Source organism: Trichoderma harzianum, assembly GCF_003025095.1.
Source record: "Trichoderma harzianum CBS 226.95 unplaced genomic scaffold M431scaffold_12, whole genome shotgun sequence".
NCBI classification, from domain to species: domain Eukaryota; kingdom Fungi; phylum Ascomycota; class Sordariomycetes; order Hypocreales; family Hypocreaceae; genus Trichoderma; species Trichoderma harzianum.
The window spans coordinates 652,868-676,108 of NW_020209260.1; the positions used below are offsets into that span (position 1 = coordinate 652,868).

General features: G+C 49.3%; 11 protein-coding genes across 11 annotated transcripts; 7 read left to right on the forward strand and 4 right to left on the reverse strand.

The window, feature by feature from the left end:
• The first annotated feature begins 2,361 nt into the window (after positions 1 to 2,361).
• On the forward strand, positions 2,362 to 3,271 carry M431DRAFT_511345 (hypothetical protein). The gene is made up of 2 exons (XM_024919637.1): positions 2,362 to 2,960; positions 3,014 to 3,271. The coding sequence occupies exon 1, from the start codon at positions 2,462 to 2,464 to the stop codon at positions 2,930 to 2,932; it is 471 nt and encodes a 156-aa protein (XP_024770921.1). The 5' UTR covers positions 2,362 to 2,461; the 3' UTR covers positions 2,933 to 2,960; positions 3,014 to 3,271.
• Positions 3,272 to 3,296: 25 nt separating this feature from the next.
• M431DRAFT_122771 (hypothetical protein) lies at positions 3,297 to 4,668 on the reverse strand. The gene is made up of 3 exons (XM_024912169.1): positions 4,438 to 4,668; positions 3,786 to 4,387; positions 3,297 to 3,730 (listed from the first exon to the last, which is right to left on the reverse strand). Exons 1-3 carry the CDS (start codon positions 4,487 to 4,489, stop codon positions 3,455 to 3,457), a joined length of 930 nt encoding a protein of 309 aa, XP_024770922.1. The 5' UTR covers positions 4,490 to 4,668; the 3' UTR covers positions 3,297 to 3,454.
• Positions 4,669 to 5,407: 739 nt separating this feature from the next.
• On the forward strand, positions 5,408 to 6,686 carry M431DRAFT_19303 (hypothetical protein; the record flags this gene model as incomplete). Its single annotated transcript, XM_024913223.1, has 2 exons — positions 5,408 to 6,341; positions 6,454 to 6,686. The coding sequence occupies 2 exons, from the start codon at positions 5,408 to 5,410 to the stop codon at positions 6,684 to 6,686; spliced, it is 1,167 nt and encodes a 388-aa protein (XP_024770923.1).
• Positions 6,687 to 6,862: 176 nt separating this feature from the next.
• On the reverse strand, positions 6,863 to 8,625 carry M431DRAFT_93763 (hypothetical protein; the record flags this gene model as incomplete). The annotated part of the gene is made up of 2 exons (XM_024924510.1): positions 6,863 to 8,286; positions 8,346 to 8,625. 2 exons carry the CDS (start codon positions 8,623 to 8,625, stop codon positions 6,863 to 6,865), a joined length of 1,704 nt encoding a protein of 567 aa, XP_024770924.1.
• Positions 8,626 to 9,059: 434 nt separating this feature from the next.
• M431DRAFT_511348 (hypothetical protein) lies at positions 9,060 to 10,532 on the forward strand. The gene is made up of 5 exons (XM_024919638.1): positions 9,060 to 9,357; positions 9,444 to 9,472; positions 9,547 to 9,673; positions 9,744 to 9,832; positions 9,914 to 10,532. Exons 1-5 carry the CDS (start codon positions 9,197 to 9,199, stop codon positions 10,501 to 10,503), a joined length of 996 nt encoding a protein of 331 aa, XP_024770925.1. The 5' UTR covers positions 9,060 to 9,196; the 3' UTR covers positions 10,504 to 10,532.
• A 602-nt stretch (positions 10,533 to 11,134) lies between these two features.
• M431DRAFT_238118 (hypothetical protein) lies at positions 11,135 to 12,423 on the reverse strand. The gene is made up of 3 exons (XM_024913691.1): positions 11,881 to 12,423; positions 11,531 to 11,805; positions 11,135 to 11,468 (listed from the first exon to the last, which is right to left on the reverse strand). The coding sequence occupies exons 1-3, from the start codon at positions 12,136 to 12,138 to the stop codon at positions 11,300 to 11,302; spliced, it is 702 nt and encodes a 233-aa protein (XP_024770926.1). The 5' UTR covers positions 12,139 to 12,423; the 3' UTR covers positions 11,135 to 11,299.
• Positions 12,424 to 12,616: 193 nt separating this feature from the next.
• Positions 12,617 to 12,996, forward strand: M431DRAFT_511351 (hypothetical protein). Its single transcript, XM_024919639.1, has one exon. The coding sequence runs from the start codon at positions 12,743 to 12,745 to the stop codon at positions 12,908 to 12,910; it is 168 nt and encodes a 55-aa protein (XP_024770927.1). The 5' UTR covers positions 12,617 to 12,742; the 3' UTR covers positions 12,911 to 12,996.
• A 528-nt stretch (positions 12,997 to 13,524) lies between these two features.
• M431DRAFT_498500 (hypothetical protein) lies at positions 13,525 to 15,090 on the forward strand (the record flags this gene model as incomplete). Its single annotated transcript, XM_024917700.1, has 4 exons — positions 13,525 to 13,527; positions 13,593 to 13,649; positions 13,684 to 14,517; positions 14,584 to 15,090. 4 exons carry the CDS (start codon positions 13,525 to 13,527, stop codon positions 15,088 to 15,090), a joined length of 1,401 nt encoding a protein of 466 aa, XP_024770928.1.
• Positions 15,091 to 16,188: 1,098 nt separating this feature from the next.
• Positions 16,189 to 16,637, forward strand: M431DRAFT_37708 (hypothetical protein; the record flags this gene model as incomplete). Its single annotated transcript, XM_024914685.1, has 2 exons — positions 16,189 to 16,294; positions 16,396 to 16,637. Coding segments are annotated over 2 exons (348 nt in total), but the record flags the coding sequence as incomplete, so codon positions are not given.
• Positions 16,638 to 18,027: 1,390 nt separating this feature from the next.
• Positions 18,028 to 19,770, forward strand: M431DRAFT_498503 (hypothetical protein; the record flags this gene model as incomplete). Its single annotated transcript, XM_024917701.1, has 6 exons — positions 18,028 to 18,049; positions 18,115 to 18,185; positions 18,262 to 18,392; positions 18,452 to 18,571; positions 18,635 to 19,484; positions 19,540 to 19,770. The coding sequence occupies 6 exons, from the start codon at positions 18,028 to 18,030 to the stop codon at positions 19,768 to 19,770; spliced, it is 1,425 nt and encodes a 474-aa protein (XP_024770930.1).
• Positions 19,771 to 20,145: 375 nt separating this feature from the next.
• M431DRAFT_485119 (hypothetical protein) lies at positions 20,146 to 22,079 on the reverse strand (the record flags this gene model as incomplete). The annotated part of the gene is made up of 2 exons (XM_024916255.1): positions 20,146 to 21,979; positions 22,039 to 22,079. 2 exons carry the CDS (start codon positions 22,077 to 22,079, stop codon positions 20,146 to 20,148), a joined length of 1,875 nt encoding a protein of 624 aa, XP_024770931.1.
• Between the last annotated feature and the right edge of the window lie 1,162 nt (positions 22,080 to 23,241).

Sequence of the window (23,241 nt, forward strand, 5' to 3'; positions counted from 1 at the left end):
TTTATGCCCGTGCTCATCTTTCAAGATGAAAGCCATTTATACAGACAGATGAAATTGTATAATTTCAAGCGATATATCTCAAAGGATAAGAGATTTTGGCGTGGGCAGATACAAAATTGATTAGACCACAATCGCTACAATTTATACGTAGGCTACCAGACAATGTCACCGGATAGTTTAGGAGAATCGAATGCGAAACATGATGGCTTAAATGTTATAAGATCAACAAACATGTCGCCTCTGAGACAACTTGTGGCAGATACAAGTTACATCCACTTTCCCAATAGGCTATGAGCAGCATGTCGTTGGGTGATATAACAGATGCTATAAAAATGCCAACTCTGGATATAAAGGAAGGAATGTTATAGGATTTGAGATGGGGGGAGCCAACGTATAAGATAATTTCCCAACCATCGTCACCAAGGGCGTCTATGCCTACGTAGATAAACACAAGGCTGAATAGTGGCAAAATATGCTTCTCTAACCGCTATTGCGTGTATGAAAGCTGTCTTAAGCCAATGGAGTGCTGTAAATCAACCTCACAATGTTCAATTTGGGCTAGGTTAGCCTGGGTTTGGACACATTGCTCGAACCAAACTGACTCGGGACAATTAGACGTGTCGCGGCAGCACAGCATCTTCAAATGTTTATGAAGACTATAAAGTTCGGCACCCTGGTCCCGCTCTAGGGCCTTTCTAGGGGTCCTTCAAACTTCTGGTATATCCTTATGGGGCTTCAAACAATGATAGTAGTCTTCTGTGGTATTCTGCAGATCTTGACAGAGGTATATCCATGTTAACAAGGAAAATGGCGGAAGAATTAGACGAACCAAATTACTTCCCTTGTTACTTTTTCTTCAAGGGGGTGGGGATGATCATCAAGATAGAGCAGCAGCAGCGATGTGCGCTATGTTACACCAACTCTTCTGCAGGCACCGTGAGCTTCTAGTCAAGAAATGGATCGAAAGGAATGGATCCAGGTAACATGCCTTTGCTCAACCGCTGCGGAATATACTCAGTATGATTGCTCCACAGTCAAGTATTGGCACCGTCATATGCGTCCTTGATGCAATTGATGAGTGATGGGGCTTTGACAGACTTATGCTTATTAGTGAATTGCAAGACTGCCATAGAAGACGCAGAAAGAAACTACGATCTTGATCCGTATCAAAGCTCCTAGTTACTCGTTAGTCATTTACCGCCGTGAACCAACAGCTCCATGGCCCGGTCGAGAACTGTCCTGAGATCCTACTAGGCAACAAGAATGCGATAGAGGGAAAGTAAGTCAGCTTTTTATGAGATATTGCATCAATAGTTTGGTGATACGTTACAATTGAATGAGCACTAAGAAGCTGCATGTAGTATCCTTAACCGCAAGAGAGATCGGTGCAGCCCTAGTAATAAGAGTTATTTGGACATATCTTAAGAGACTCGAAGAGCAATCGTAATAGTCATTTCGTTTCATTTTTTTTTCTTTTTTGACATTCTGTATTGCTCAGTTGGTATAAACAAACATTCACATGGGTTGCACAAAGGAGTGTGTGGTCTCCACCCTATCACAGGATCACTGAAAAACGCCGTAATCTTGACATTGCCGCCTTGCCATGCTCCTATGATAGACGGCGCTTAACAAGTGCTATCTTTTGTGTTGTTAGTGTTTGCTTTATATGATGTAACAGTCATCATCTCCAATAGTGATTGAGGCCATTGCCAATGCAATCAAGAGTCATACAATTTTTGTCTACATAGACATGCTTGAAATGCCGATTCTTCCTTTAATACTACGTGTGGACTTCTGCCGGTGCATAAGAAATAGAAGTTCAGCACGTTTTTTATGAAGGTATATAACTAGTGCCGTAGCATAAGATATGCAGTGCCTCTGCATAGAATCGCGGGATCGTTGTATAACAAGGCATTGTTCGCTAGGATGGTGGCGCTCTGTCTAGACTCCTAGCGGATGGAGTATGTGATCATTGTATCATCTAGGACAGCAAATAGGACCATTTTATGTACTTCTTTCGTCTCATACCAAGTAAAACTGTCTTAGCATGTGATTATTCAGGCGCAGCTCGACGGAGACTTGTCCCGCGCATGCAGCAGGAAAGTCGTACTGTAGAACATCATAGGACGGTCTAGACCATCAGCACTGCCTCCTTTTCATAACACATAACCTAGGTCTTACCAAGTTGTCAAATCCTATTGTGAGGCTAGACTAAGAAATAGCTGCAAGGGGGCTGAAAGACTCGTCTGCCTTCGTATCACGCTCTGAGACAAACATCAGCCGCAGAGAGGGGTATTCAGCTCTCATAATATGTCTAAACTGCGATTATTCATTCCCATAGCATCATCTAGTAATCCAATCGTTCGTTGTGAACTATAAAGACTCGGACCTAGCCAAAGGTCTCATCATCCAGCTGAAAATTTACAATCACATACGCATATTAGCATAGACTCAAGGCAAAATGGTGAACATCGATACAAGCAGAATCTACGTCCTGAAGAACAGCTTCACAGCTGCAGCTAAAATACTTGCCCTATCAGGAAATGGCAACTCTCTCTCCATGGTAGACGCAAGCAATGTTACTACCAACAGCCTCTGGTTTCTTACTCCGACGAACTCAGCTAGCTACTATCGCCTACACACTATCGCCAATGGTGTGCAGCAGTCACTTGATGTCATTAATGACAATGGAGTGAATAGTGTCAACCTTCATTTTGCCAGTACTGGAGAATACAGTGGCCAATATTGGAGATTCGACCAGTGGAACACGAATCCTGCCTATCCGTACCGGCTGAGCAACAGCTTCACGGGAACAGGTCAACACCTAGACGTGTATTCCGACACTTACCAGGCTCATCTGGCTGGCGGCGATTACTCTGGGCAGCATTGGGCTCTGGTTCCTTCAAATACTGTTGTCGTGACCCAGTCTTGATGACAGCGCGCGTTAGGGACTTGTCGCTGTAAGATCTTCTTACTCGACTGCGATGACTATTTATACTAATTCAAGTTATAGATCTTTCAGATCAGAGGGCATTTCAACCTATGTACTCCTAGATATTTGTCGATTCTCTTTCGGTATCAGAAATAGGGATATCAGGTACAGGGTGTTTTATAGCAACTACATGAATGGAATGACTTAATCACAGAGCGACCTAATTCTAAACATAGTACATGTCATCCCCATTTTTACTGTTGAATAGGTAGAGTAACCCAAGTCAATAGTATCATTTAGTGTGCAATACGAATGACTTAGAAGCCCAATCAATTGGTGTTATTACAAATCAGAATTCAGTGTTGCTTCTTTGCCATTCTTGACATTGAACGCCGTATATATTGTGCTATGGGTGTCTAGTGTCTCTTTCACAAACCCTAGATGGTGTTACTCATAGAAAGACTTGTAAAGCATAATAGATAACGTTGCCCTTACACACAGAAGTCCCATAGAGTCAACTACTTAAACCTTGAGACCCTCCTCCGTAATCTTCTTGATCAATCTCCTCTCTACTTCAATCATATACTCTGCTATAGCTCCATCCTTGAACTCTGGCATAGGGGCGTTGAACGCGGGCACAACCCTCGTGCCTTCAGCCGTCGCCTCGAATATCGTCCCATCGCCATATTGAGGATCCTCCAGCAGTTCCAACATGGCGTCGGCAATATCCTCAGGGCTAGCCGCTAAATCTGCCCTCAGTGCGTTTCTTCTTTCTAGATCGTCGGTTAAAAGTGGTGTCTAAATGTCAAATGCAGTCAGCCTCCATTATTTTGGGGTACATTCGCATCCCTACATTTACAGCGCCTGGAGCAATCGCTGCCGTTCGAATACCAACCGTTTCTCGTAGATAACCGAGACTTCTGACAAAGCCGTGAACGCCATGTTTACTAGCATGATACATAGGCGTCCCGAGGCCGTATAGATAGCCAGCCATGCTGCCGACTACCAGAAGCGAGCCCGGAATTCGCCGCGAAGTCCAATGTGCAATGGCGAGTTGGCTGAGCCGTATTGGGTGTACTAAATTGATGTCAAGCACAGCATAATGTCCCGGATCGCCATTCGCATCATCTGTTGATGGGCTGTCTGGATTTGTTACCGACTTTGGCGGCTCCCAGAAGGAACTCCATTTGGGATCGAAGACTCCGGCTCCTGGCACAACAATATCGACTTGTGGGAAAGCTGCCTCGGCTGTCCGGGTCAGTTCTGTGAGCTGTGGCCAAGATCTCACGTCTGTCTTCTTGAATAGTGCAGCCGGCCTGGAAGCAGACGGCGACTTCGATGGCTCGTGTGGATATTGCTTCAGAAGTTCCTGGGCTTCTGGACGAAGACCCAAGTCACCGATCAAGACGGAACACCCGCGAGAGAGGAGCTTCTTTGCAAATGCAAGATTGATCCCTAAAGAGCAGTCAGCCTAGACTACCTCGCTAAAATGTAGAACGTCGTACCTGAGCCACCGCCGGTGATAATGGCATGTTTTCCCAGCACGGAAAGCGTCATATTTTCGCTTCGATATACGATATTCTAGGCTATACTGTTGATACTGGCTGGTGCTTTCGGTTCCCCGCATGAGATTGAAAGCCATTTTATAGACCACCTACAGTTGACGTCTTTTGAGACAATTCCAAGGTTGTGTTACATGGCATATGCACGTGCTAGGTATCGCCCTGCAAATGGACATTCTGGGAGCAATAAAACATTGAATACAATAGCAGATTCCAAATTCTGATGGTCTACGCGGGGATCGGTACAATATTTGCGGAGTTGTTATATACTTATCTCCGTAAACTATCTTTATCTTACCATTCTCGCAGTCTCCAAGATCCCGCTTACCGAAGTCTACATTACGCTATACCTGTCTCAAGAGGAGATGAAAGAGGCTCTGAGTCAGCATTATCCAATATGAACTGTATTTTGGTGAAGCATCTGGCAAATCGAATATTTTCTATTTTAGGTCATGGAGAGAGATTGCGGTAGAGTGAGGCTACTCCTGCTAGGAAATGTACTCTAATTACGAAACAAATACTTGCTAATCTGTTCTAAAGATCACGCGCCTTTATTCATCAAGTTGTGTATTAGAGCTAGATTCTACCTTTTTGTGTTTATGACCGTATACCACAGGGTGAACGAGTATAGGTAACGCCTAAATATAGACTTTCAGCCGAGCATGCCCCCCTCACAAGCCAACCGAGACTCGTCACCTTCCTGCTGTAAACTTTCATTATAAAGGTTAGAATCTTGCACATCTTTTATCCTGTGACGTCGCCAGAATGTCCCCCCAAGCCCGAATGTCTTGACCATGTTCGATGCTTATCTTCCGAGAAGATATGATTCATCGCCTCAGCCAAAGACACAGGCGGATTCTCAAGTTATACTCCTTAGCAGAGGAGCCCTGGCCTCTCGATCTTCTCAGAACCCATGGCTTCGGTTCCCAGACAGCATACCGGGATTCTGCGAGAAGAGAATATTGCCTTGAGACAAATTCTGGGTTATCGCCTTGGAACCCTCACCTCTTCGCCATACAGACTGCCCTCCATTGGCCAGTGCCTACCAGGCACTTGTATCAAGGATGTTTTACTCCTCGGCGTCGATGTCGATACAGGGGGCGGCTATGAAGCTATTTCGGAAGAGCAGAGCTTCCACATTGGCATATCCATTTTCGATACGCGAAGCCTCACAAAGCAGCCCCAAGATCTCGGCGACGCCGTCAAGTCGTATCAATTTATCAACAATAACTCAAAGCCGTGCAGATGGGCTGCCAAGTCCTTTCTTTTTGGAGAATCAAAGCTGATCGAACTTGCTGATCTTGCAGCAAGTTTCCTCTTGCTTACCCAAGGCCGCGATTATGTTTTGGTAGCGCACGGAATAGATGCGGATATCAAGTTCTTTAATAACCTGAACCCGGAGATTGCAAACGGCGCTTGCTACATATTGGATACGGTCAAGGCCGCTCAGTACCCCCTACAACTTTACTATCGGTATAGTCTAGAGAGCCTTCTGGGCGAATTCAACATCCGCTACGCGAAGCTCCACGCCGCTGGGAATGATGCTCATTTTGCGCTCAAAGCACTGCTAATGATTGCCGTTCGCGATGGCCAAATGGCATCCGCACCTGAGACTACTACGCCTATACACCAAGACCTATTCCGTATCCTTGACGCAATTGCACATGCCCCAGTCGCGATTCCAATCTGGACTGAGATACCACCGACGGCTTCACACACACCTCAAACCAAGCCTAAATTAGGCATATATGCAAAGCGTCGACTGCGAGCAGCAGTGAAGGCCGCTAGGAGAGCATCCCAGGAGTTGCCTTGCACCGATGAATCGAGCGAACAGGGAGATCATGATGGTGAAAATCAGGACAAGACAGCTGGAGGGCTCCCACCATGACTTTGTTTCCTATGACTCGCCAAAAGCCTAACAGACAGATGAATGTACCCATTTGGTCCACACAACGGCAGACCGAGACCGATATGAGGCCATCACGGGCATGCCAGCATATTTGGCCACCAAGGGAGCTACGGTTGCTTTTACACGATCAGTGGCTACGGACTTTGCTCTCCCCCGACATTCGCTAACAACTCAGATCTCCCAGGATATAGGCATCATCATGTCATTGAAAATGCAGTCATCTCACATCCAGCCAGGCTTGATCCCCTCTCACAGTCTACACGACGCTGTAGCCGTCTTATGAAAAGGAGAAAGTGACAATGAATCAATACTATCCAACATGAATTGTGTTTTGGTAAAGCATCCTGTATATCAAACATGTTCTATTTTAGACATGATATCCATATCCTATCCAATGCGCCATGTAATTCGCCAATTTTATCATCACTTGCATGCCAAAATCCCAGCTGTTCCACAAAATCATGCTGCTTCATCCCGTCCATCGAGCCACTTACTCATGTATGGACCATCCAGCCAGTAGCCAAGCTTCTTGTAATAACTTCTCACACCCACACCCGAAATGACGCTAATCTTGTCACTTCCGTGCTCCTCCCTGGCTATCCTCTCAGCCTCCTCCATCAGTAGAGTGCCAAAGCCTTGATGCTGGAACTTGCGGGGATCACGAGCGTGAATGGGCACAGCAGTACCATAAACGTGAAGCTCACGGATCATGCTAGTGGGCTGGCCCGTGAGCTCCTCTCGGAAGGTATACTTCTCCGTACATTTACGGAGTCGCAGGAGTGCGACAAGGATATCTTGCTTAGGATCTTCGTAGGCGAGGAATGTCTCCCATCCACCGTTAGCAACGTAGTCTCGGCGAACCAGCTCAATCTGGTTTGGCCTAATCTTGTGCTTGACCTCGTTGACTCCGACTTCTCTCGTTCTCACGTCTCGGCATGTCGTGCCGAAATCCTTCATTCGGGCCAAGGCCAACTCTCTCAGGTTTCCGTTTTCGACACCGGATGTGACCAATGGCATGGGAATATCTCGCTGAACACGGTAGATGCGTGTCCAGGGTGGAATAAGGGCCATAATTCTGGCCACTAGATCAATGAGCTGGTTGGGGGTATAGTTTTGGTATCTTCCTGTTCGCCACAGCTCATATAGACCTGTTCCTCGAATGACAAGTGTGGGGTAAATCTTCAGGCCATCCGTTCTGAAGGCAGGGTTTTCAAAGTATTCTCTGAATTGATCAATGTCACGCTCCATTCCCACATTAGGCAGATCTGGCATCATGTGGCTGACTACCTTGTAGCCAGCATCTTTGGCGAGGCAGAACGTCTCTGCCACCGCCGCTACGGTGTGACCTCGGTTGGTATCTCGCGCAACATCTTCATACAGAGATTGTACTCCAATCTCCAATCTCGTGCAGCCGTATCTCAGCATGTCTGAAAGGTGGGGTTGCAAACAGTAGTCTGGCCGTGTCTCGATGGTGATGCCGACACATTTGATGTTGCTCATCTCGCCGGCTTCAACTGCCTCGTCGACCTTGGAAGTCTGATATCCGCTGAGAGCATTGTGCAACTGGGCGATGAAATCCTCTCGATATGACTCAGGCAAGGACATGAAAGTTCCTCCCATTATGATGTACTCCACTTTGTCGACAGAGTGTCCCAGGCTCTTGAGCTGGTCTACTCGACCTCGGGCCTGCTCAAACGGGTCGTATCGTGCGCGGATGGCTCGCATTGAAGTCGGTTCGTATCCAGTGTAGGACTGTGTGCTGTACTCGAAATCTGAATCGGGTCCTCCAGGGCAGTAAACGCAGATATTGCCAGTGTAGGCGATGTGCGGGCATCGATGCGGTTTACACATGACGGCGACAACGGCAATACCAGATGATGTTCCTATATTCCACTTAGTCCTTTGGCTCGATCATCGTTTCAATGCATATGATTGTTCTTACGGATGGGCTTTGCGATGAGTCTCGGGAGGATGTATTTCTTGTAGTGTTCGGGGATCGCAGCAATGATGGCCGTGAGCGGCGGAATATTGGCCAGCTTGTGCTTCTTTGCCAGCTTCGCCCGCAGCGCGTTGAGGTTGATGTCTCGTCCCGGCCGGCCATTCTTGGTGGCCTCGTGGTCTTCGATCAGGGCGTTGGCAAGATCCGCGCAGCACCGCAGGAAGCGCTCGCTCTCTGGCGCAAGCTCGACGCCTTTCTTCTGCGACGTGGCGATCGCCGTCATCGTGGTCGTGGCCATTGTATCGGATCTCGTATGCGCCCGTTTGCGCGCTTGTATAGACGACAAAGATAGCCTGCTGAAGAGTGTGAATTTGATATGCCGGAGTCGATTTTGATGCCCCTCGTTGATGTTTGATAAGAACTTTTGGCAGACTATCGCCTCGGTGGGGCCGTTTTGATCTCCAACCAAAAAGTAGCCTGTTCCGTTAGCGTTTACAGAGCGAAAACTATAGGTCACAGTAACAGACGGAAAACGTGCGGCAAACGGAGCACCGTAATGCCCCTTACCGTAACCTTTTTTTTTTCTCTTCCTCTTTGGTGGCAGAAAATACTTGCACCGCTCGGAAAAAGCCAACTGCCGGGCGCCCGGCAGCACCCGAAATTCAGAGCTGCCAGAGCCGGTAATTTGCTGGCTGGACCGACGATATTCCCTTTCTGCAAGCTTGCAGCTCAAAACTCAATTCGCTCTCCCTCTTCGCAGCGTTGCAACTCGCGGCGCTTCTCTAGATTTCTTTTTTCCTCCCTTCTTTGGAACCCTCTCCTCTCTCTCTTCTTTTTTCTCCTCTTCCACAGCCATGCAGGCCATCCCCAGAACCGCCGCGCGCTCGGCGCTGCGCAACGCTGCCCGCCGTAACTACAGCTCGGCCAGCTCTCCGTACTCCAAGACGATCGAGAACCTGCGCATCAACAGCGAGACCAAGGTCATCTTCCAGGGCTTCACCGGAAAGCAGGGAACGTACGTCTCTTGAACACTGGCCTGCCTGCAGGAGAGCCATCCCGCGTGGGGGTGCCAATGACATGCTGACTTGGAGATATGCGCAGTTTCCACGCCTCGCAAGCCATTGAGTACGGTACGATAAAGCCTCGATATGCTGCTGCGCGACAAACACTGAGCTACGAATACTCACACCGCTTTCGCCTCTAGGTACCAAGGTTGTTGGTGGAACAAACCCCAAGAAGGCTGGCCAGACACATCTCGACCTGCCCGTCTTCAAGAACGTCTCCGACGCCGTCAAGGAGACTGGAGCAACCGCTACTGCGCTCTTCGTCCCGTATGCGACCCGAAACCCCTGAATCTCAAGATGCAATGGCATAAACTGACTTGCGCTTCCAAAAACAAAGCCCTCCTCTGGCCGCCGCCGGTATCGAAGAGGCTCTCGAGGCTGAGATCCCCCTTGCCGTCTGCATCACCGAGGGAATTCCTCAACATGGTCAGCCCCACCATAGATATCACAAAAAAGTTTCCCCCCTTCGATATAGCTAACCCTTGCCCCCGGTTCCCCGAATATCAGACATGGTCCGCATCACCCAGATGCTCAAGACCCAGTCCAAGACCCGCCTCGTCGGTCCCAACTGCCCCGGCATCATCGCCCCCGGCCAGTGCAAGATCGGCATCATGCCCGGCTTCATCCACAAGCGCGGCCGCATCGGCATCGTCTCCCGCTCCGGCACCCTGACCTACGAGGCCGTCAACCAGACCACCCAGGCCGGCCTCGGCCAGTCCCTCGTCGTCGGCATCGGCGGCGACCCCTTCAGCGGCACAAACTTCATCGACTGCCTCAAGGTCTTCATCGAGGACGAGGAGACCGACGGCATCATCATGATTGGCGAGATCGGCGGCTCCGCCGAGGAGGACGCCGCCGAGTTCCTCAAGCAGGCCAACACCGTCAACGGCGGCAAGCCCGTCGTCAGCTTCATCGCCGGCATCTCCGCTCCCCCCGGCCGCCGTATGGGCCACGCCGGTGCCATCGTCTCCGGCGGCAAGGGCGGTGCCGACTCCAAGATCGCCGCTCTCGAGAACGCCGGCGTCATTGTCGAGCGCTCCCCCGCTGGTCTGGGCAAGGCTCTGTACAACGAGTTCGTCCGTCGCGACCTGCTGTAAATCAAGTCTCGTTCTTTTGATGCTTTTTTCTTTACAAGGAAACAAGAAAAAAGAGGCAACAAAGAGTGGATTTGGTGAGGCTTGCATCATTTAATTCATCAGATAAACTAAATGTATAAAAAAAAAATTCATCACATGGAGGGAGTGGTTGGCTGTTTCAAAATGGCTGGGTGATGGCTTTCTGGAGCATGTGGATAGGAAGGAAACGGAAGAACATGTCCTTGTCAGGGCGACGGGCTACTTCTTTGTTTGTTTTCGCTTAATTCTGTTGTTTCGTAGGTACGTGATAGATTCGGTGTCATGGGAGGGCAATGTGCCTTTTCGTTATTCTTGGTCTACCTATGAACATACGTAGGCGTGCTTCTCCCTGTGATTCTTTACAGAAAATAAAAAAGACAAACGCTATATTGAGTGTAATATGCTACCTAATTCCGACCTTGATAACTCCAGAGTCGCTGTATACCTGACAGTATGCGCTCCCGGGGCACCAATGATGCCCTAAACACCTATCTCTCCTGAGCTTCTAAATGACTCTTCAGGCGTCCAGCTAGTCACCACCATTCAATAAGTGACTCGGCTCTCGTAAGCAACTGTCCCGTCAATCCCGAGTCTACAAATTTCAGGGACAGGATACTAGAGCACAACTGAGCCAAAGGATAGAGCCCCAGGGGAAGAAACAAAAAACCCAGAAAAAAATAATTCAACCCTCAGTCCATGTAAAGAAACTCCAATTCATTTCGCCGCTCGATGTTGGGAAGGGGATAGATTGGCGGCTCCTAAATTTCCCTCATGCTTCCTAAGGCTGCTCACCAAGAAGTCGGGTTGTTACGTCCGACATGCGAGACGGAGGTAAGTTTTCATGGAATTTGTCAATGCGGAAAAACTCGAGTGTCGCCACCACGTTATCGAGGTCAAATCCCATTGCCGTAAACTGTTCAACCAAGACCGGCTTGTATCCATGGTACCTGCGCCTCGTAGTTAGCCTTCTGTCCTTTGTTCCAGAGCATCCATAAGCATCATGGCATACCGGCTCGCATCGACAGCAGTTGTTGGTCTGGCCAGGCTTCTGAATATAGTTAAGTCGAGGTTTCGCTGTCGCGGCGCACCAGCGTGCCTGACTGCCCACTCGTGAGCCATCTGCACAAACGAGTCGGGATTGTCGAGCAGCATCCGTGCAACTTCACCGTCCTGTGGATCTGAGGGGTTTGGGTTTTCGAGAAGCATTCGGACCGAGAGGAGAGCCGTCTTGATCGTTTGGACAGGGGACCAGTTCTTGTTGAGGGTGTCGAGGCAAATGACGCCCTAGAAGCAAGCAAAATCGTGAGTAAAGATTTTTCGCAAGCAGTCCAGTAAATCCGGCAAATGGGTGACACATACCGTCTGACTGCTGACATTAGGATGCCAGATCCTGGTCTCAAACTTCATCTTGGGTGGCTTGAAGGGGTAGTCGGTAGGAAGCTGAATGTGAATCACGAATTTGCCACCAGCGTACGGCGTATTTCCAGGGCCAAAGAACCAGCCCTTGAGAGCGGTCAACGAGCCCTCTTGTTCCAGGGCAGCATGAATGCCGGAAGTGTCCTTGTCCTCCGTCAGATCCTGCAGCTCTTTCATTATACGGCGATCTCTGCTAGACATGATGCCGAAACTTGACGTAGCCGAAGCTGTCGTGGACGTAAGAGGGGTTGTGTATCTTGTAGAGCGAAAGTATGGGTCCAAAGGATACTGGCGATGGCGGAGCGAGCGTTGGAGCACCCTGACGATAAGTAACGCTTGTCGAGGTTTGGTGAGAGAGTCGAAGTCTGACGATGGCAGAGGGGTGATCGTAGGAGGCTTTGGGTTTAGGCTGGATGGGCAGAGAAGTCGCCTATCGGCGTTGTGTGCCAGGAGCAATCGATTGAGGAGGGGCGCTGCGGCTATCGACGTCAGGCCTGTTTTAGCGCTGCAGCTACCGGGTCCGGGTCCCTAGGACGGGCTTTGTAGGTGCAACTCCGAGGTCAATATTCGCTGTGAGTGGCACTTGGAGTGCTGGAACATTCCGAACAAAACCGTCCACTGCAGTCCGAGTGTCACGCAACGGCACCTTTGCTCTTGATCTGGTCAGGCAGAGAGCACGGAATAAGGCATTGAGGTCCATATTTAGCCCAAGTGCGTGCAGGGAACCGAATCCTTGCGCCGCATCACCACAGAGCAACCGGCAGCCAACCGGTCACTTGTGCTCCGGAGAGCGAGGTGGGTAATAATGGCTGGTGGTAGCGGTATCGGTACCCATATTGAGGCGGTATTGGCAATGGGCTGTGTGCTCGTGAACAAACTCAGGTGGCTTTTCTGGGCTGTGAATCAGGCACGCATGGCTCCGTATATGCGGGGTGTTTTGTTGGAAGATTCCAGAGATGCCAGGTCGCAGTGAGTGGGAGGTCAATTTAGGAGGTAGCCGTAGCATGGGCGAGCCATCTTTACCCATCAATTTGAAACAAAATTGTACGTAGTAATAGGAACTCGCCGCATCAATCCAGGCATGATGCAGTCGTTACAATCAGGTCTGGCTTGTGGATAAATGGTAGCCAAGCTTGCTTGCTTATGTGATCCTTGACGTACCATTCATCCATTCATCCATGTATCTTGCATTCATTCAGATGCAGCATTAATACGAACCAGCTTGGGACTGAATCTAATCCGCTTGAGGGTTAGCATCAGCAATGCCGAGATTATCGAAACAGAAGCCCAATGGAAGAAGCTGACAATTCCCAGCGTCCAGCTCTCTGTTGCTAATCACGTGATGTATTGAAGTTGGAGGCACGTGATCCGCCTGGAGCTGTCGTGTCTCTCTGGCGCCTAACCCAAAGGCATGGGTGCTTGTGCAGCATCAGCCTAGCGAGTGCCGACTCGCCTCTCCGTCATTATCATCATCAATTCAGCCTCTTCTCCAGCTTTGCTCGATTCTTAGAGGAGTGCTATTTTGAGAGAGAGGAAACGTCAAACAAGGCTTTCAAATAGCAGCCTTCCAGAGCTTGACCGGTCAAGATGGTGAGCTGCACTGCGTCTTTGTTGATCTTGCTATGATGCAGCTATGCTGACATTTACTTCTCCAGGGTCAAGGCCAGTCTGGTATGGGTGGTGAGGGGGGACGGAATGAAAAGGACAAGAAGGTACAGCCATCCACTTTCCACGCTCTCGACATAGAGCAGCACAACTAAACATTCATTGCAGAAGGATAAGCCCAAGTACGAGCCCCCGCCGAGGCCAACAACCCGGGTCGGCCGCAAGAAGAGAAAGGCTGGCGGTACTAGCGCTGCTGCCAAGCTCCCTGCCGTCTATCCCACGAGCCGATGCAAGCTTCGACTGCTTCGAATGCAGAGAATCCACGACCACCTGCTCCTCGAAGAAGAATATGTCGAGAACCAAGAGAGACTGCGCAAGGCCAAGGCCGCCAAGGAGGGTCAGACTGCCGGCCCCGACGTCGATGTCGATAGGTTAGCCGACGAGCGGGGCCGTGTTGACGACATGCGAGGAAGCCCAATGAGTGTTGGCACATTGGAAGAGCTCATTGACGACGACCATGCCATCGTGAGCAGCACTACGGGTCCTGAATACTACGTCAGCATCATGAGCTTTGTCGACAAGGACCTTCTCGAGCCTGGCGCTAGCGTTCTGCTGCACCACAAGAGCGTCAGCATTGTTGGAGTCTTGACCGATGACACAGACCCCATTGTCAGCGTCATGAAGCTCGACAAGGCGCCAACGGAGTCCTACGCTGATATCGGTGGTTTGGAGCAGCAGATTCAAGAGGTTCGAGAGTCAGTGGAGCTGCCACTGCTTCACCCCGAGCTGTACGAGGAGATGGGTATCAAGCCCCCCAAGGGTGTCATCCTATACGGTGCTCCTGGTACCGGAAAGACCCTTTTGGCAAAGGCAGTTGCCAACCAGACATCCGCTACGTTCTTGCGTATCGTGGGCAGCGAGCTGATTCAGAAGTATCTGGGAGACGGCCCCCGGTTGGTGCGACAGTTGTTCCAGGTTTGTCAACCCCTCCCCTGCACCGATTTTTCAATTGTCATTTGATACTAACACTGAGAAAAATAGGTTGCTGGTGAAAATGCACCCTCCATTGTTTTCATTGATGAAATCGATGCCATTGGTACAAAACGATACGATTCTACGTCAGGAGGAGAGCGTGAAGTTCAGCGAACCATGCTGGAGCTTCTCAACCAGCTTGACGGCTTCGACGACCGCGGCGACGTCAAGGTCATCATGGCAACCAACAAGATCGATACGCTTGACCCTGCGCTTATCCGACCCGGCCGAATCGATCGAAAGATTCTGTTTGAGAACCCCGACCAGAACACGAAACGCAAGATCTTCACCCTACACACCTCCAAGATGAACCTGAACGATGATGTGGATCTGGATGAATTCATCTCCCAGAAGGATGACCTGTCTGGTGCCGATATCAAGGCCATCTGCTCAGAGGCTGGTATGATGGCTCTACGAGAGCGACGCATGCGGGTGCAGATGGCGGATTTCCGATCTGCTCGAGAGCGGGTGTTGCGTACCAAGCAGGAGGGTGAGCCGGAGGGTCTGTATCTGTAATTTGTGGCATCCAAGTGCAGCATTAGGTAGTGAGTGGTTCTTGAGGGAGCCGGGGATGGGTGTGGCCCGAATCTTTTATAGAAGCATAGGAAATTGCCGGGGCACGGGGCAAAGTATTCAGCCACCAGTTGATGCGAGCTGTAAATCGAGACCGAAAGTAATGATGCTGTCAAGCGTGTCTATGAACGAAACCAAGTCGTCTGTCTGCCTACCCTCTATGCTGTGTTGACATGTATTTTGTAGTATACATATTATAATACGATCAGAGATAGCTGCCTACATGTAGGCACCAATCCATGTTGAGGTCCATATCAATGACATGCTGTGCTATGCCCAACCTCTGTTTATACCCAACCCCTGGTTTATAAAGTCCTTTGTGATTAACTCTTTGTTCACGTCCCAAATAAACTTCCATCACACACATTCAATACCTACCCTGTATTATAATAGCGATAACAGGAAAACCGTGCTCTTTCTTTTCTTCGGGCCCATCTACCACCATTTCAGCATCCAAAATGCTCATTCCGCTTAATTTCCCCCTTCGTCCATCTCATTAATCTCTGGTCTACGTACCAAAGTCTTGCACGTGGTGACATCAGCCAATACCAGCGCACACGTCACCTCACCCCCTTCTCCCAGCTCATCTTATCTTTTACAAGCCAGAACCAAAACAAAACAAAACAAACACACGCACACATATATTCATACTGAGTGCATCCCGCCCTTCCTCTTTTTCCCTCTGTATAATCGCCATCATCACCATCGTCCTTCCTTCTTTTCCATCTCCACCTCCGCATTTGGTCTCCTGCAGCCGCAACCGCAGCCGCTCGCTAGTCGCCCCCACCATCCCGCAAGCGATCCCATTCCATCATTGATCTCATTCATATCGTCTCATCTCATCTCACCTCATTTCTGAGCTCGCACTTCATATCCCACCACTACCAACAGCAACAGCTTTAAGGAACACACACAAGATATCACTGTTCTATCTTGATTTACTGCAAAACAATGTGCGCCGCAATAAATCAGGCCCAAAGCGATGACGACGCAAATGCTGGAACAAAGAGCCGTTCGACAGCGCTGCTGTCCACTGCGTACTCCTATGCCCAGAGCTCTTTCAACTCCTTGATTCCGCCGCCTTCTCGTCAACGCGCATATGATGCAGCATCATCATTTGCCTCCACTCAACCCATACTTTTCGTACGTGCACCTCTAGGAAAACATAAGAGAGAGAGAGAGAGAGTTGGGCATCCTTCGACTAACACATATATGTGAATGTTCAACAGTCCTTTACAGTTTTCCAAGCACTCTTTGCGCTTCTCCCCCTTATGCTATTCTTCTCCTTTGCGTTGTCAACCATTCTCCTGGCTCTTTCTGCCGCGTTTGCTTTTGCTTTTTTCTGGATCGGCATTGCGTGCCTCTTCTTGATTCCGACACTGTTCATTACGGCATCTCTCGCGGTACTGTGCTGGGGAACGTCAGTTGGGAGCTTTGTTGTTGCTAGAAAACTGTACCACTATGCGCCAGCAGCGATTCACTACGAAAAGAATGATACTAAGTCGCCGGGAAGCGAGAGTACGCTTGTTGTACCTGAGGTGGTAGTGACGAACGGTGTAGAAGTCAAGAAGGAGGATCACTTTGACGACATCAAGAGCTTGGAGTGATGGACTGGGGGAATGATCAGTGTTGTGGTTTTTGACAGGCGAAATAATATTATTCTTGCGTAGGTAGCACTTGGCACAGATTAGACGTGCTCTTCGATATCCATATGTTATCACTATAGAGTGAAAGGTGTTAGTTAAGAGATGTGACAATCCAGCATCCCACGTTCCAATCTTAACATTGACGTTGGTAGATATGAGAGGAGCATGGGAGGAGTGTAGTAAATATTAGAGGAATGTAGCGATAATGGTGAAGATTAAGAAGCAAGCTCTATGAGAGTAGCAGCGATAGCAATGGATTTGAGTATAAGTGACTGTTGCTTCTACATATTACTCATGTATAGCAACCCCCATCACATAAATCACTGAACTACTGTACTAAAGATCAACGCAACACTATTTGACATGTGATTATACAGACCGCTCGAGAAAAATGCAGCAGCATGGCTGGTGACGGTGATCGGCAGGAGAAGACATCCGTTGGTTCGCTTTACCTTAGGTACGAGGAGTTGTCAAGCACGGCGAACTGACAAAAAGGGTATTCCGTTCCTCAGACCCTGGAATAACGGCAGCATTCATTCCACCGCTTCCAGTAACCAGAAGAAGAAAGCTCGAGGTGTTTATATCCATCCAATGATTAATCAACGTGATCTTGTCCCCAGCCAATGCGGTTGCTATGCCATTCCCGGTAATATCCACGCCCAGATTCATCTTGCAGCACCGCCATCGCTATGCTTGTCTGGGCCTAGTCGAGCGATTGAGCCAAAAAGGCTATATTGTTTTACACGAGCTGATATTCAGGAACCACACAACGTCAACATGCGGGTCGTGGATTCACCGTAACAAATCAACGCCATATTAAATAATGCCTCGTTACGCCAAGAAAGAAGAAACTGATATGATATGAGCAGATCACGTCCTCAGCGAGTTAGACAACTGGAGATGGCACACGGCAAAGCATCTCCAGAATGACGTCGCGAGCTGCAGATATGGATCCTCGAGCTCGGAATTGCCCCTTTGAAAGCGGGCGGTATTAATTGATCCATGCGGTACGGGATGCTGACAGCAGCGGTACCTGCTCGTGCGCACGCTCGAGGCACTCCTTCGAGGTACAGAGATTAACCCCGCCATGTACCCCGCCAATCCCGCCATAGGGGCCTTTTTCTTTAGCCCAGGACCCCTCCAAAAGGTTCGGGTTGGGATTCTGATTCTGCCTATTTCGCATCTTCAATCTCAAAAGACATTGCCAGTAATCACGGCCATTGATCCAATCAAAATGGAGTTTGATACCAAGACACGTACGGAAAAATTCCATATGCTGCTCTCGTTATTACGATCAATTCATGGCTAACTCGCAATGCAGCAAAGTCGGTCACCAACGACCCCACGTCCTTTGCGAGCGACTCGGTTCGCATGCGATGGCCCATCATTCTCGTGAGCGATCCCTCGACTCGATAGCTTTCCACCAAATAATTCTTATCATTATCTAATAACCATCTTCATTCGATAGACTGGTGCTGTGGATGACGTCTACAAGACCGTTTCTGTTACGGAGGACCCCGAGAAGCAGGCCGAGGGCAAGAAGATTATTGAGCAGCTGGGCGCCCTCAAGTATGAGATGCTGCACGACCGACAGATGACGTATGGACTCCGACTTTCGATTAACAGAAGATACAAATATTAACGGCTATACTCTATAGGCCTCTGGTCGAGGACGGATTCTCAGACGAGACGGCCGCCTACAACAAGGAGCTCGAGCAGCTGGGTAACCCAACCTGGTTCCAAGTCCCCTGGCTGTTTTCCGAATGCTACATGTACCGGTATGTCGCAAATTCAGAAAAAATAATTTCTTGCAAGCTCTATCATACTAAATCACTGCACAGACGCATCAACACATTCTTCACCACGACCCAGCACTGGAAGTCCTACGACCTCTTTGCCCGTCAGAAGATCGACAGCTTCCGAACCTCTCGCAATGCCGTCGCAGAGCTTGCCGCCAGATATGAAGATATCGTTACAAAGATTCGCGCTGATAAGAACATCACTCATGACTCCGAGGCGGAAAAGATTCTCTTCATGGAAATGTGCGAGGTCTGCCTCTGGGGTAATGCGACCGATTTGTCGCTACTCACCACCATGACCTACGAGGATATCCAGAGACTGCAGGGCAGCGAAGCCAGAAAGGCCGCCGAGAAGAATATCCTGGTCAACAAGCTTCCTCAAGCTTATGATCTGCTCAACAAGGCTCGGGCCGAGGGCAAGAAGGAGCGTCGCGTGGACTTTGTTCTTGATAACTCTGGCTTCGAGCTCTACGTCGACCTGGTGCTGGCTGGCTACCTTCTTAACACGGGTCTTGCTACTCACATTGTCCTCCGCCCCAAGTCAATCCCCTGGTTTGTCTCCGATGTTATGCCTGCAGACTTTGCCGCCCTCCTGAGCGCTCTGGCCAACCCCAGGAAATTCTTCGAAGCTCCGACAGAAGAAGAGACGGTCGCGGAAAAGACCCCTGCGCCTCTGTCAGAGAAGGAGGCCCAGAGTCTGTCATTCGTCTTCCAGGATTGGGCGACACAGCATGGCGAGGGCCAGCTGGCTATCCGGCCCAACAGGTACTGGACTGCTGGTGGCTCTTTCTGGCGACTTCCCCATGAAGCCCCTGAGCTGTACGAAGATCTGAAGCAAGCTGAGCTTGTCATCTTCAAGGGCGATTTGAACTACCGGAAGCTGACTGGTGATGTAAGTGACTCCATTATGGCATTATCCACAAAGTCCATTAACTAACGCTTTCTAGGCTTGCTGGGACCCTACAACTCCTTTCACAGAAGCTCTCGGCTCCATGGGCGCTGGATCCGGCGTCAACGTCATGTCTCTACGAACCTGCAAAGCCGACGTCGTTGTTGATCTTCCCGCTGGAAAAGATGAGGAGCTGAGAGCTCTTGAGGGTGGAGGCGGTGACTCTGGCGCCAGGAAATGGGCATGGAGCGGCAAGTGGGCGGTTGTGAGCTTGTCTGAGGGCAAATAAAATGGAAAGTGGTATTATAGCGATATGTTTGTCGAAGAATCTGTTTAAATGGAAAACTGGAAAAGAGGGACTCATAGATGTATAGAGATTATAGAGCCCAAAATGAGGAAAAAGCTATAGATTCAGTATTCTGTGTGTCTTCAAATAAGATAACACTTGGCGAAAGTATGGATACCAATGAGAAGCATCTACTAACATATTCGACTAACTACCTATACAAAGAAACGGACAAATACCCCTTTTCAGATAACTACTACCTACAACAACCCTCAAATCCACCAAAAGAACAACCATCATCATTCTGTTTGCTTACCATTCCCCCACCACTCTCCTATTCACCCCTTCTCAGCATTGTCAATATTTGTAGTCCGGAATTCACCAAATTCTTCGTCCCCTGAATCCATAAGACGGCGGGAGCTCATACGACGGAATATCATAAGACGGAGGCCCATACGTAGGCGGAACAGGGTATCCAGTCGACGAAATCGATGCAGTTGAAGATGTCGCGCTGCTGGAAGATGATTTGGTCGTGGTTGTTGTGTGGAAAGTGGTGGACGTGGCTGAGGGCTGCGTGACTGCGTCGGCGGTGGATGCGTATGAGATGGTGCTTGAATTTGAAGATGAGAAATAAGACGTGGTGGATGTTGAGCTGGCTGGGACGGAGTAGTGTGAGGTGGTTGATGCTTTTGAAGTGGTTTCCGCTAGGGCGGAAGAGTCGATGGAGTTGCTTGATGGAGGAAGGATGTATGAAGTGGTGCTGGTGCTGAGAGATGTAGAGTGGGAAGAATATCCTGTTCCGGTGGGTGTTGCTGTTGTTGTTGCGTTGGGTAGAGTGTAGATGTGGGATGGGCTTGTGGAAGATTCGGTGCAGGAAGTGTATGTGGAGGAGTGGGTGGTGTGGGTGGTTGTGGCGGGTGAAGCTGATGAGTCGGTGGATCCTACGGAAGACGACGAGGAGGAGGAAGAAGAGGAGGAGGAGGATACAGATGAAGATACAGATGAGGAGGTAGAGGAGGTGGAAGAGGATAATAAGGTTCCTGATGGTGTGGTTGTGTATCTGGTTGAGATACTTGAGGTAGATGGTTGACTGGTAGAACCTGTAGATGTTTCTGAAGATGATCCACTGGTGGAGGCGGAAGAAGACCTAGTTGTAGACTCTGTTGACGAGGCGGTAGAAGATTCACTTCCTGAAGTCGTGGACGTTTTGGGGGATATTATACCGGTGCTTGTAGAAGAGGTCTTAGATGTAGATGCTGTTGATGAAGCAGTGGAAGATTGACCACTGGGACTAGAGGATGTTCCCGAAGATGATTGGCCTGTGGTAGTAGAGGTAGTTGCAGACTTAGATTCCGTGGAAGATACAGTGGAGGACTTCCCGGTAGACTCAGACACGGTAGAGTATATGGTTTGCGAGGAAGTCTCAGTCGTAGACTTGGTAGTGTCTGATGGAGTGTGACTGTAACTTTCAGAGTGTGAGTTTCCTGGAACAGTCACAGTCTGCGTAATAGTCGACTTGAGCGTCGTCAGAGTCGTGCTATCAGAAGCTGTCCCTGTTGTGCTCTCAGAGTTGGTCACTGTAGAACTCCCAGATGTCGTCACCGTAGTGCTATCAAATGATGAAGGCGTCTCGCGAGCCTGCGTCGTAGAGGGAAATTTGAAAGTAGTCTCTCGGCTGGAAGTTGAAGTCGAAAGCGAGGTGGAGGAGTGCAGAGAAGAAGATGACGTAGACGGGGTGATTGAAGTACTAGAGAGAACAGCCGAATCCGTGCTTCCTCTGGCAGTGAGCGATCCGCAGTTGTATCCTTGAGAGCAGTTTGATGTGGTGGTTCCAGGGAGTTGGCTTGAGTCGGTGGTGGTATTGGAAGCTCCGGTAGTGGTGGAAGACGAAGTGCTGCTCTTCACGGTTCCCGTGGTGATTGTACCAGTAGTTGTGGTGGTGCTGTATGTGCTTGAAACCACCGATGGTATGGAATACGTAGATTGAGAAGAGCTTGAGCCGGACGAAACAGAGCCAGTGGTAGATGTACCAGTGGAAGTAGACTTAGACACCGTCTCCGTCTCCGTTGTGGACGAAGTAGACAGAGTCAAGGAGGTAGTCGAGGTACAGCTGGTCACGGTTGAATAACACGACGAGGCACATGCGGTGACAGTCTCCGTCTTCGTGGTTGTCACAGTGACGGTTTGGTCCGTGGCAGCAACAAGACTGGCGCTGCTAGCATGTTAGCTTAAGGCCTTCTTCATCTTCCACGAAATCCAGATCAAGCTTACCCAATGCCCATGAGGGCTAGGAGGATCGTTTTATTCACCATGGTGAAAGGCGTTGCAGCGAGAGAATATTATAGCGAGTGTAGTAAAGCGAGTGACTATAAACGAAGGACTGTTTCGATCTGTGTCTTTGCTGTGAAAAGCAGAGTCTTGATCATAAATCTCCCCTGAGAGCTGCCATCTTTTATATGCGTTAGGAGATACCTTACATCATGAAAAGGCCTCCAATAGCACCTAAGATGAGACAACGAGGCCCTCCAGTTCGAGTCCGTATTGCGGCTGCACGCTCCCGTATCCCGACGGATTCGTGCCGTACGCTCATTTCCGCTGGACGTTACTCTAGATGACCCGCCAATGCTCATCATCATCACAAGATGGTAGAATGATGTACTCTACGTCTAAGAACATATCGTATGTCGAGTAACAGCTAGATCCTCTGTTCAACATCACTAGAACCGTTGGTTGGAGTTAATAGCTGCCGTGAATCCGAAGCTATTGTTTCAATCAGGGACATGCTGATGAGTTGCACAGAATGCCACGAGCCGTCTAGCTACACAAGCTGAGAGACACTTTCAGCTGCCGTGGACTGCAGACTCTATCGTAACATCCCCCTATAGATAGCATCTCGATCCTTTCTTTGGCATATACCCCTTTAGTTGTGACAAAAATTAGAGTCTAATAGGCTATAGATCGGTAGGATGAATAATGGCGGCTCCGCCACTCTATCGGGAAGCTTGACGAAAGATATGCGTGTTTCCATTTATTTCTAGTGTTAAGATCTGGGTACCTGCATGAATGCCGTGAATCGAGCCTCAAAGTCCGATCAGATGCTACCCCGAGTCCTTAGCCGAGTCAAGGTCAAATGGGGAGTGGTTACCCACGTATGGAGTAACTCAAGATAATCCGGTCCTGTGAAATAATGAACAGGGAGATTGACTTATCTAAACTTTGATGTGTGCTAATAGGGGAATGTCCCTTTCCTTTTGAGGATTATCGACTTACTCTTACATACTGTGCACATTTTGATCACCGTATCAAAGCTTCACAACATATCATTTCGCCAACAGTACGGCACACCTCGTTGTTACGACATCACTTGTTTCAACATCGCCAGCTGGCATGGGTAAACACAACGGTAAAAGTCTCAGACACGTGGGCAGTTCCCAGGTGGCGCAGTATATCGTCACCGTTTAAAGTCGTGTTGAA

What these genes read in the sequence shown, in the direction of transcription:
- M431DRAFT_511345 (XM_024919637.1), top strand. Translation starts at nt 2,462, where the DNA reads ATGGTGAACATCGATACAAGCAGAATCTACGTCCTGAAGAACAGCTTC.
- M431DRAFT_122771 (XM_024912169.1), bottom strand. Translation starts at nt 4,489, where the DNA reads ATGACGCTTTCCGTGCTGGGAAAACATGCCATTATCACCGGCGGTGGC. An exon ending in TATCACCGGCGGTGGCTCAG is followed by an intron (nt 4,388 to 4,437) that starts GTACGACGTTCT and finishes ACTGCTCTTTAG; the next exon opens with GGATCAATCTTGCATTTGCA. An exon ending in TTGCTCCAGGCGCTGTAAAT is followed by an intron (nt 3,731 to 3,785) that starts GTAGGGATGCGA and finishes TTTGACATTTAG; the next exon opens with ACACCACTTTTAACCGACGA.
- M431DRAFT_511348 (XM_024919638.1), top strand. Translation starts at nt 9,197, where the DNA reads ATGCAGGCCATCCCCAGAACCGCCGCGCGCTCGGCGCTGCGCAACGCT. An exon ending in CTCGCAAGCCATTGAGTACG is followed by an intron (nt 9,473 to 9,546) that starts GTACGATAAAGC and finishes TTTCGCCTCTAG; the next exon opens with GTACCAAGGTTGTTGGTGGA. An exon ending in CGAGGGAATTCCTCAACATG is followed by an intron (nt 9,833 to 9,913) that starts GTCAGCCCCACC and finishes CCCGAATATCAG; the next exon opens with ACATGGTCCGCATCACCCAG.
- M431DRAFT_238118 (XM_024913691.1), bottom strand. Translation starts at nt 12,138, where the DNA reads ATGTCTAGCAGAGATCGCCGTATAATGAAAGAGCTGCAGGATCTGACG. An exon ending in CTAATGTCAGCAGTCAGACG is followed by an intron (nt 11,806 to 11,880) that starts GTATGTGTCACC and finishes GCTTGCTTCTAG; the next exon opens with GGCGTCATTTGCCTCGACAC. An exon ending in ACTGCTGTCGATGCGAGCCG is followed by an intron (nt 11,469 to 11,530) that starts GTATGCCATGAT and finishes TACGAGGCGCAG; the next exon opens with GTACCATGGATACAAGCCGG.
- M431DRAFT_511351 (XM_024919639.1), top strand. Translation starts at nt 12,743, where the DNA reads ATGGCTGGTGGTAGCGGTATCGGTACCCATATTGAGGCGGTATTGGCA.